We start from the raw sequence: 12,143 nt of genomic DNA, 5'->3' as shown, positions 1-12,143 counted from the left end.
GCACATGTCACATCTCTTCCAGTTGCATCTTGCATGTGTTTTTATTTGTAGGCAAAAGAATGTGACCAATTCACTTTTGACATATTGTACTAAATTTGAAGAGTTGAGAATGGTTGGACCTATTACAAACGGGAGACAGGATGCAGCTTTATATAGACTCAGTGTTTCTTACCCCTCAATGCAAGAACAAACAAATCAATGGATATTTACATTTGTTGACAGGGGAGGGATATATAAATATGTTCCAGTATACCACACACAATCAGAACAGTGAAAACACTGTCATTTAAATTTCACATATGAATGTGGTAAAATCATTTGTCAAATTAATGATGAAACCTATGTACCTATGGATGCTTAATTAGAACTACATCTCAATGCAAACCCAAAATTTTATAACATGCATTCACCAGTACGATTTAGTAAAATATGATCATGGAAGTATGAATTGAGAGACTTTTAAAATACTGATGCAATTTAAGACCACATGAGATTGGGCCATGAGTATTCATACCCATATTTGTTGTTTGTGACATCTTAATTGGAATGGAAGTATATTTAGCACTTATGTCTCCAACTTTGGCATAGGAAGTAGTCAATTTGGCAGAATCCTATTATCAGTGGCAGATACAAAATTAACATAACTGTAGAGGTGAATGGAAGTCATACTCTAAGGACATTGCCTTGGATCATTATTCGCTTTTTTGATATATCTGGATCCCAAAACCATCTTCTAGAAATAACACCTCCAGGTACAACATTTCATAGAAATTGTATTACATTGGTAAAATTCAGACAATTCCTTAAAAGAACGTTCAGCAGATTATGCCCTGTTAATAAGGAACTACCTTGCAGGATCTCTTTACTTAAATATTTAATCTGCAGAAAAGAAGCACTATTTTTAGATCAACATCTCTGGAGCAGGATATTTATAAACCCATTAAGGCTTTTCTATGTCTTTGTTTCTATATTGATTAATTATTTGTGCATTGCCAAGCAAGAGCTCCACTTTGTTGTTCCATATTGTCAAATGCTCCACTAGTAAATTGGCAATATGCTAAGAGTGCTTTAAATGTTTAAAAAGAAGCATATGAATTGAAATTGGGGGTTAAATGCAATGTAAATATCTGATATATAAAAACTGGTGATACATGCCAAAATGCACACTTCTGCATGATTTGGCAATTCAGACTTTCTTCCTGGAAGAAAACATGAATAATTAGATTTTCCACACTATGAATAAATCTGACAACATATGAACAGCGTTGATTTTCTGGAATAATCTGGTGATCTTTGTGAGTACCAGAAATAGCTCAAGTATACTAAAATGTAGAAAGAAACATAAAGGAGTAGCTTCATGATGTTTTAATTCCGACTTCCTGTAATAGGTCAATAAGGAAGAAAATTGCCTTCTATTTCTGGGTCACTGGAGCACCTCAAAAGTGTTGTTGTTTTGGTAAGACTTTGTGGAAAAAGTGGTGTGCTTTGAGGTGGTTACAAGACGATAATACAAATGGTAAAGTGTAAAGACTGGATTTAGTTTACAAACATTTGTCATTTTAAATTTGGCAATAATTATTAAGAGTTATACAGGTCTGTGGTACATTAAAAGGTGATAAACCCCAACTACTCATCAGAGCTGACACATATGATGACATGTGCAAGGCCATTTTACAGCTGCAGACCGTGTGATTCACAAAATCCCAGGGGTTGCAACCACAAATTGACTTTTCCTGTGTACTAAACCACTGTTATGGTCCAAAAAAGTATTTATGAACTACAAAAACTACAAAAGGGGTTCTGAGATGCATTCTAAATCACAATTAGGAAAGGTTATGAGAGGGTGGGACAATGGACACCTTGGATGCAGCTCGGCGACCTGGCCCTACTCCCCCATTCCCATCTGCAGATGCAAGAGAAGACTGACAATTGCCACATCAGCACAACTTGGCCTCAACAACCACAGGGGAAGAACCAAGATCCTGAAGGCTAACATTGCCAGCACAATTGCATTCACTCTTGCAGGCAATGCACTGGAAGAGGTTGAGGCCTTCACCTACCTGGGCAGTGTCATAGAGGGCAGGGCAGCACAGATGCTGATGTCAAGGCAAACATTTGCAAATCAAGGGCTTCCTTCAGCCAGCTAATGAAGATCTGGAGCTCCAAGAACCTAATGCTGCAAGTCAAGATCAGGCTTGTTAAAACCAAATTAAAATCTGCCCTTCTTTATGGAGAAGAAAGTTGGTGGACAACAGTGGCCACCACCAACAGAGTCCAGACCTTCATCGACACCTCTGAATCTTCTGGTCGAACACTGTCAGCAAAAATGAACTATGGCAGCAAACGTTTCAACTTTCTGCTCATTAAGAAATCATGAAAAGCTGCTGGGGATGGATACATCACAATGCCCACAATCCTTCATCAAACGTCACCAGGCATGCCCTGACCTGGAAGGGAAAAACAAAAGACGAAGGCCAAGAAACACCATGTGCAAGGGCTTGCTTCTGACTGCAAGGAGGTAGGATACACTTGGAACCTGAATGAAATAAAAACCAAGGACAGAGATGGCTTGAGAGCCCTGGTTGATAGCCTATACCCCATGAGGGGTGATAGGCATCATTAAGTACCAAAGATAAAGTTTACTTACTATTTTTTTTAAATATCCAGGTTTACAGAGAGTGTCTAAAGATATTGTGGTTTGAGATGGAAGGTAATTTATAGGATACTGAATTAAAAAAAAATCTGAGCAAACTGTGGTCACCTAATTTGCTTTCATAGAATTTTGGTATAGTGAGGAGGTTGGCCTCTGTGGTGCATAAGGGTCAGGACGGGCTTTATCTTTTCATCATGTTCTTTGCAAAAACTGGAGAGTGATCTTTAGGTGCTTTGAGCATTATGCTTACAGTACTGAAATGTATTTGTTCTCTTATGAGAAGTTAATGGAGTTGGAATATAATTGGCAAACATGAGAAACTCTTGTGAATTAAGCAACCATGTGAGCAGCATCACTTTGAATCACTTGGATTTTTTGAGCAAGTGACAGTGAGGTCTTAGGTATAAGGATCTGACAATGACCAAGTGAGAGCACATTAAGGCTGATACTGCCCATCTCCTCCAACTTTCAATTTAGGAAGGCACTATTTCTCTCAACCATCTCAAGTGGAAAATAAAGGCTGAAGTTAAAGAGAAGATTTGGTCTACCATTAACAGTTCACAGTCTAATTAGACAACCAAACTTTTAAAAGGTTTAACAAGAGGGTGAGAACCACCATTTTCGTAGGCCAGAAGGTGTCAGTCCATAGGTGAATTCTTCCATTCACTACCAGGTTCACCATTTTATTGGCAATAAGTTTGAGCCAACTGCTTCTGATACAGTTCAATATGGCCCCAACACATAGTTGCAAGTGCTGACTGGAAGCATGCCTACTATCTTGCCTCACTAAAAGTTGTGTTTCTATAGCATAGATTTACATGATAAGCTGACTGAACAAGCTTAGCTAAGGTATTGCCATATTTTTGAAATAATTAACCAGATGGTGCGTGCAGATCCTTGTGAGAGGCCTTACTTTTGAAAACCTATTGGGCCTGGTAGAGAGGCACACAGATCCCTTGGTTAGTATCTATCAAAAAGGTTAAGGCAGGGTCAGCTGCGTTCAGTGTCTCGCCAAATGTGGCATTGTTAAGAGTATTAAATGCAGCTTATAAATCAATTATTAGCATTAAATTGATAGTACTTTAGTTGGCATTGAGCCTAAGGTCATCAAGTACTACCAATACCAGGATCGGGAAAAGGCTCCCAAATTATGCTTAACAAGAGCTTTAAGGAGGTCCACATTAGAGACTGGCAAGAAATGCACAAGCTCAGAGAATGCTGGTACTAATATATAATTTGCACACAGAATGTGTTCCACTTTTATCACTGCTCTTAATTGTGAGGTTTTATCTAAAAAGTAGTAATTCAGTCGACTGCACAGATCCAAAGAAGGGGTTATCTTGTGATTGGTGAGAGAATCAACTGGTATATATGTAATGATATGAAAGACTGCTTTTTGAAGGTTGAAGAAAGTTATAACTATATAGGGTAGAAGGTTTGTTTTGTGTCTTTAATTGGCTCTATACGGATTTAAGATAGAACATCTTTTACAATCAAGTGAAATAAAATATTTTCGAATTTAAAAATAAATATATAGTATGTTAACATATTTTAACATTGATATTTATTTATATTTTTAACTATTTAAAAAAATGTAACATTATTTCAGATGGGGTTTTATGCTATGTTCCTACCTCCATTATTTTCTCTGGTTGTGTTGCAGTACCAGTAATCACAAAAGTGTAAGTTACTACAAAAGCACAATTTGGGAATACTGAAAAGTAGTAAACTTACTCAAAAGTGTAAACTTACTCAAAAATACAGTTTGTGAATCAGGCCCATAATATTTGCTAGATATTTGTCAAAAATGTTGCGTGTTTTTAACCTATAATATTTTGTAATATAGCGCAATGCATTGTGCACCGTCATTCTATCTTAAGATATAGCCTAGCTTCAGAAGGGAATAAGTGGAGCTATTTGAGTGAGGGGTAATGTGAACGTGGTATGCCTTGAAACAGATATACTTTGACAGACAACAGCCATTGCCTACTGAGAATAACTAGTGGAGAATATCTAAATGGTTTAACTACTTCAGAGTAACATGTTCTGGAACCTGATTTAATTAAAACAACAAGGTGAAGAGTGTTTTTGTCACACTCTTTGGGGGTGACAGACGGTTGCCTTTTTATATGGTTAATGTGTCTTTACATAATTTGTCCAAAGGGATGTACTATACACATATATTTATAATAAAAACAACTGTTCATTCACCTGTTAATGATCTTTTGGTGCAGATGGGGTAGGGGTGCTAGAGCCCTGACAATAGATCTGATCACAGGCAAAGGTTCTGATGTGTTGGCTTGTATTTTTGCATTATTCTTGGTTTGTTACCTATGTGTGCCAATTAACACTGATCTTTCCTGTAAATCTCAATTCAACCCATTTTCATGCCTTTGGATAAAACATTTGAGACGATGCCTGCTATAAATATCTTTCCATAGACACTGGTATGGACTCCTGTGTTTCGTGACAGTAAGATTTACTTGGGCTTATCACAGATTCAGGCCCCCTACTTTCAAAGTTTTAAAAACTGTACCACAACCTTCGCCTTATATTTACTAAATATTACCATGTCAACTAACCCTTATAGTGATTACAATAGCTGACAGTAAGGAAAAGGGTAAAAGCTTGAAACGTCATGTGTTGTGGAGTGAGTCTTCCACCTCGTAGGATCAAGCTAGATCACAAAAAGTTCATTCACTGATGGCTGAGGTATTCTCTGACTTTAAGCTAGTTGTTCCAAGAATTTAAAAAGTCAAAGCTCGTGGAAAGTCTTGCCATGTGTGATCCACAACGTTGCTGTACTAGCAACCTAGATTTCTACCTAGTGAAAACGTTTCAGGTGCATATAATACTATTCACTTTAGCTAGCAGCTACGTTATAGTTTTGATGATTATGGATTCGACGGATCAGGTATGTCCTGCTCTCCTGATTGAGACTTTCATTTTACAAGCTGCCATCTTGTATCACATTCAACACACTTGGGAGTGGACCTCCTCAAAATGACTTCTCAGTGATGCAAATTAAATCAATGTTGGATCATTTGTCAGTGATATTCTCTTTTGTTTAAATCTGATTCACAGTGGGATATAACCTTATCATGTTTGGCCCAATAAATGAAAGCTCTCTCTTCTTTGAGGCCTATGAGGCAAGTTTTGAGTTTGAGAAACTCAGGAAAGGGAGCTAGGCTGGTGAAGTCAGTGGAGGCCACATATAAGATACATAATGCTTGGTGGCACAGAGAGCTGGGAAAACCGTCACGAATAATGCAAGTGTGCTCACTCGCCCTGTTAGAAATATGTAAGAGATATAATTCCTTACCATAAAGGAGACGTCTTACATGTGTACCTTTCACTTGTATTAAGATGAAAGCACATACACAAATGAGCTCGCTGCATTTCCACCCTGCATGCATTCACACTGCAGGCATTGCGCAATGAGTGCATAAACTTCAAGGCACTCGTTATGGCTGGCCTCTCGATTCCATTGGGGCTAGTAACAGTAGTAACAGGACCATCAAAATGATGAGATCCACAGGCAAAGCACTGATCGCTTAACTTTCACCCAGAGAAAGTAAGACACAACATTGGGATCAGACCTGGAATTCCCAATTCCCCCAAGAATTGCTAATTTCTTAATGGACCCTCAAGGAGTCCAACTTATGATGGGCCAGATTTTCCCCACATCCAGAGTTATCAGTAACCCAGGTGTTGGCAACTTTGGGGGGGGGTGGAAATCTGGCCCATTTCCTGGGCCACAAATAATGAGGGTCTAAGTGTGTTCAACCTTGTGCACTGACACGGCAGGGATTACCTGCTGCGAGTTCTTTTATACTGTGAGCTATGTGTCTGTCTTGCTTAGGAAAGTAAAAGGTTCTACCTCTCAAGAAACACTTTATTAGTGCTGGAGTGAAATAAAATGGAACAAGTGAGGGGTCGATGGCATCCTGGTTAAGTGTTCTCCACTACCATCGAAGCATGCCGAGCCTCTTCATTCCTAAGCTCTGCTTCAGTCTTTTCTGCCTGCTGTGTGGATAGATAGGGGAGTAGCAACCAGAGCTTTGAGCTTTCAATGTGGCGATGCAAAGACTGTATGCACTAAAGTATAATCCAAGATACAAACAGGAAGGTTGTTTTAAAGTGTATTTGTGTGGATGATAACAGAAATTTAAAAAATGATATATTTGGTAACATAGCATGTACCATTAGAAATAAAGCTGCCAATATGTCCCTTGCCCGCTCCAATAAAAAGGATTGTGTTAGACGTTTGACAATATATGTCCTCCTTTAAGGTTGCAAGTTAGATAGCAGGGAATCTTTGTGGTGAATGTGTTGACTTATCACAGATGAGTTTAGCATTACATGATGCCAGGGGTGTAGCCTCCACTGGGAAAGGGGGAGCAGTGGCACTGTGGCCCACTGAACCCTGATTGTTTGCATATTTTACAATTCTAGTAATAACCAGGGACCCATCCTCGTCCTTGCCTAACGGCCCATTTTCATTTACTTCATATTTCAACAACATCAGCTTGTCACTACCTCTGATTATAGAACATAAAGGAGGTTTTACATGGCTTTTCTCTTGGTTCATGTTTACATAGTTTCAGTGTGAGGAGTTCCATCTTGCCCCATGTCTGTTCAGCTGCTCCAGCTCCAGCCAGGGCCTTCTTCCTGTTTTTTGTGTGTAAAGAACTGGGAGCAGTGAGTACCCCACTGTTGTTCGACCACAATGTCAAGTATAGGATATTGTCCCTCAAAAATATTGACTCCGGGAGATCATTAGCATAGGAATATAAATGTTAGAACAGATTTACAATTCTTAACTCATGTGTACCTTAACTATATAGAAACATACTAACAGTATGTAGATGTGAAGTTAAGAACAGTATCTCTCTACTTACTATTTATCCTTACCCTGATGATAATGATCGAAAGACCATATCATGCACTGAATATGTTTGCAGGGTACTATGTTGTCGCTCAATAGTGTATCACATATAGCCATCGATTTGGACGGATGTATAACTTGTAGGAAAGGTATCAAATGATCCCGAATGCCAACAATCAACTTGTTGCAGGCAACTGGCCACAACTGTATTTGGGCTATTATTTATGTATTAGAGGTACAAAGGGTTTTAAATTATGTGGGAAAACATCAGAATATTGCAAACAAAAATTGTTTTTTCAAGTCTTTGCTGTTCATGAAGAATATGAATGTTTATTTGTGCATGCAAACAAAAAAATTAGCTTTATTTGATATTTTTGTGCCACTAAACACCTTATGGTGGTCTCAAGCCTTTTGGGTTATGGCTGCAATTAAGATGGAATGGTGAGTTGCGTTAAAGTCCATGTGTAAACGGTAGTGGTAGGGAACCAACATCCACCAACGAAGCTTATTACCCATCACTAAATGTGCAACCAACTAAATAAAACCTAGACAGAGCAGTAGACCTCAGTGTCTTGCGAATAAGCATAGTAGGGTTTCAGCGCGTGCTAAAATTTAAGGGAAATCTGAGTACTATAGGTGTCCTCCACGCTCGACTGCTGGGGGTTTTGCCAAACATCAGTGAAGCTAAATTAAGAGAAGGGTTTCCAGCGGCCTAGGCCCCGCCCACTGCCTGCACACCCGCCCCTTTACCCAGGACTGCATATTCGGTCACTCGCTGGAAGGGCTGAAGTTGGAAAGATGATTGCGTCGTGGAGTCTTATCCTGAGCATAGCACCCTAGGCTAGTCATCACTGTTGGCGCTAGTGGTGCAAGCGTCAGTGCACACTCATCCTCGCCCACTCCCACGCTAATATCAGACGCTAATACAATCGCGATGAGACTGCACAAGAACAAACATGTGACCCAACCATTACAGTCACTCCACGTATTCCCCGCGTTGCACCTGGGTGCAGAGCGCTATGCGCACGTGAGCACACTTCCCAAATCCACGTTCAGCACAGCAGCCCGTCACCTCCACACACCTCTCCCACTCAAAACCCACGATTAAAAAAGTACGAGTGACGCATAGTGAAGAAATATATGACACGTCTAACTTTCAATGTTTAAGCAAATAACACGTTGTCTACAGAGTTTCAACACTGAGAGTGGAAATGAGTGGTGCAAACGTGTAGCCGACACACAAGTCTCTTCCAGTTTGGCACCTCTGTCTGCAAGACAACTTAACCTTGCGCACTACTTTAGCAGCCTCATCCCAAACCAATGCATTATTACCGAACACCACCGGGTCCTTTCCTTTCCGCTGCACCTGGATTCTGCGAACGATGCTAAAATGTAACCAACTAATGCGCAGATTAACACAATTTCTTTGCAGACGTTTAGCGCAAACGGATCCATTTTTTACAAGAAACACACATTATGTAGCGTGTAACATCCGCAAAAAAAATGACAGGTGGCGCCAAGTGTGCCGGTTATTACTGAACACAGTTGCGCACGTGAAACCTATTCTAGTAGTTTCTGCGCGTGCTGTTTCCATAAAGAGACATGATTTCCTTAGCGGTGGCTGGATTAGTACACTCCGATCTACTGCGGTTCCTTTTGCAGTGTTGGCAAACGTGTATGTCACCTGGGCAGGCTCTCATCGAACATTCAATAGGCCATGTGTCTCACATTTGCACTCAATACATACAAACTAAACAGGTACCTTGGTGGGGAAGTACCTTTGGGGGAAATTGCTTTTAACCCGAAACGTGGCTCATACGTGAGGCAAGCATAAGATGGCCCGTGGTATCAACCCCATATTTTTCACACATCAGACAGTCGACGAATACCGAAGGAGGGCTCTGGGACGCGTAAAAATCTAATGACTAATTCCTTCTCTCTGGCTGAGAGCTCGAGCCTCTGAGAATACCATTTTCAAGTGGCTCTCGCCCACAGAGTGTGATGCAATGGCAGTCGTAGCCGGGATGCAGGGCTCCTCTGTGAATCTGTGGTATGAATATTAAGGTGCAGTTCTAATGAGATGGGACGTGGGTGATGGAATTATCTATGCGTAAAGGGACTCACCGTAAACCCCTTGGCCAGCGACACCTTCCAGGAGCACCGTCAGAAACCCCAAGACACAGTACACTAAATCCATCTTCACGTTAGCATGGACATATCCCAGGGACGAGGTGGTGGCTTCCAGGAGCTGCTGGCTGACCCAGGGCGGCCGGGTCCCGGGTACCATCCCAGCGCGCTGAACAGCCACGGGCAACACCGTCCTCACAGGGCACAGGTGAACGACACAGGGGTCGTTGTATATATAGATAAAAAGTGACGACAGCAATCGTCTCTGTTCCCCCAAAATACAATTCATGCAATGAATTCAACGGTCAGAAAGCAAACGGAGATTAGAAGAAAGGCGAGAAATAGTGGCCTTGCGGCTGGAAGAGAAAAATTCTGCATGTGCCAAAGCAATCACGATCAGGAGCGCGCGGCAGCCAAGAAGAGGGCGAGTGGGCTACGGAGTAAGGTGTCCATTCGATGAGGGGTCATGCCTGGGCGTCGCCTTTAAAAAGTAAGAACAGCTGCTCCCTGGAGGGCAATTACCGAGCTGGCCTGACTGCGGTCCGAGACCCCCACCGGTTTCCCTTCACCCATTCCATCAGTTGCCATTGTGACCAGGCGAGCCCTGATGTAGCCGGGAGGAGGAGGAAGGGGCTGAGCGGTGCGAGCGCGGCAGATGCCTTTGCTCGCCCCCCCAGCATCCTCTCTAGCTGCCGCGTGAGGCTGCACCTGGCCCGGTCCCAGCAGAGTCCACCCTGCAGGGTCAGGGGCGGCTAGGCTCCCCCTCTGCACAGCACTGGCGCGAGGGCGTTGCACAGGTGGGCACGTGGGGCGCAGGTCACCTCATCGCTCTGGCCGAGGACCTAGTTCCATCCTTCGGTTTCCAGAGCAGCGCTGGAGCCCAGGGAAGCGGCCGGCGGAGCCAGAAGAAGGCAGGAGCCAGAGCGCTGACTGACAGGCTGTGGTGGCAGGGGGCGGAGCGGCGGAGGAGGACCGAGTGTGGGGGAGCAGGGCGGAGCTGCGGACCTGCCTGGGCTCTGGGGCCGAGCACCGTGCGGGGCCCAGGGCGCGCAGACTGGGGGCCCGGGCAGCTGACACGATCCTCCGAGGGGGAGTGGGAGGATGGGAGCAATGCGCCGGCGGAGGGCTCTGTGTGGTCACGTTGTTTCCTACGTGCTCCCGCCGCTGCTGATGCTGAGAGCTGGAGTTCGGAGCCGCTGCAGCCGGGCGACGTCAAAGCTTGCGTGCAGCCTCCCTGCCTTCTTCTCCCCCCGCCTCAGCCTCCTTCCATCGCTCCCCCGCTCCCTCCAATGAGCAGAAGCTCATCAGTATGTGGATCACAGAGGAGCAGCACCAGAGAGGAGGAGAGAGGACACGGAGATGCTGCCAGAGAGCAGGAGAGGGGAGGACACCAGAGGGGCTGCCACTGAGAGGGGAGGACACGGACATGGGAGGATAAGGAGAGAGTCGGGGCACAGGCTGTCGAGGATACCAGAAGGAGAGAAAAGGGCATAGAAATGCAGCCGCAGGGATGCTCCATGCAGAGCCTGGTGCAGATCGGAAGCACCCACAGTCCCGCAGCGTTACGAACCGGCAAGGTGGCTTAGTTTATTGCTAGCTTAAGGAACTGTAAGGTGTGTAAAATAGAAAAAATGAGCAAGCTTCTCGTGAAGAAGCACCCGGGGGGTGGTTTACTTAGAGGTGCAACCAGAGGCACATGTTCATGTGTCTCCTATGGAGTGTAACGTGTACTTACACTTAACGGAAAGGTGGCTTTGCCCAAAGGGACCGCCTTTGAGTAGTTCGTAAAGTACGTTTGCGGTATATCAGAGCACCATTTTAAAAGGTCAGCCCTTTAAAAGAGCCTGTCTATTCCCTTTCCCTCAGCAGGTCAATGCGTTCTTTGCACTAATGCGGGATACAATTAGCCACGGGTATCCACAAGGTAATGTTAAGGTGTAATTGATCCAGGATGCACCGGTTCTGCTATTAGAGCTATTCTAATGCACATACTCCCCACCACTGGGGTATCCTTAAATTCACACAGTGAACCTCCGCACTGACCGACAACACACCATGGATTCCAGGAGTGAATCATCTAAAGGGCTCTCAAAATGTACCTATGTTTTGACCTGTGTACACCACGGACTTTTCATACTAAGACAACCACGGAGCTCTCCCAATCCGTGTTTGTCTCACCTCCACTGCACAGATATATACCATAATCAAAGCTGCGTAATTCACAAGAACGTAAGGACGGAAACACGCCAAACCTCACACAACAAAGCTGTAGCCTTTGGTATTCCAGTATTGCGACATTCAATGAGGTCTCAAAATACTTCTCCTTTTCTTCCTCACACATCCACACTCTAAGGTGTGTTCTGAATTCACACAAGGTTCCTCTTTGCTGACTCTCCGATTGTACCTCTAAGTTGCCATTCTTTGTGTACTACATTTCTGAAACCCACAAAGCTTCCCAAATACACCCATGTCAAA

The 12,143-nt window shown here is 43.3% G+C and overlaps 1 protein-coding gene across 4 annotated transcripts in view; it reads right to left on the bottom strand.

Moving 5' to 3' along the window:
• The window catches only part of MDGA2 (MAM domain containing glycosylphosphatidylinositol anchor 2), a 1,412,234-nt gene extending 1,401,222 nt beyond the window's left edge, over positions 1-11,012 (bottom strand). For 3 of the 4 annotated variants that reach the window (XM_069208707.1, XM_069208708.1, XM_069208710.1), the window contains exon 1: positions 9,666-10,959. In XM_069208707.1, coding sequence (XP_069064808.1) covers positions 9,666-9,957 — 292 coding nt within the window. In that variant the 5' untranslated portion in view covers positions 9,958-10,959. Of the gene's footprint in view, positions 1-9,665 lie in introns of all 4 variants that reach the window. The other variant, XM_069208709.1, reaches the window with a different exon arrangement.
• Between the last annotated feature and the right edge of the window lie 1,131 nt (positions 11,013-12,143).

Source organism: Pleurodeles waltl, chromosome 9 (assembly GCF_031143425.1).
Source record: "Pleurodeles waltl isolate 20211129_DDA chromosome 9, aPleWal1.hap1.20221129, whole genome shotgun sequence".
Lineage (NCBI taxonomy): Eukaryota > Metazoa > Chordata > Amphibia > Caudata > Salamandridae > Pleurodeles > Pleurodeles waltl.
This window is presented reverse-complemented; position numbering and strand designations above follow the sequence as displayed.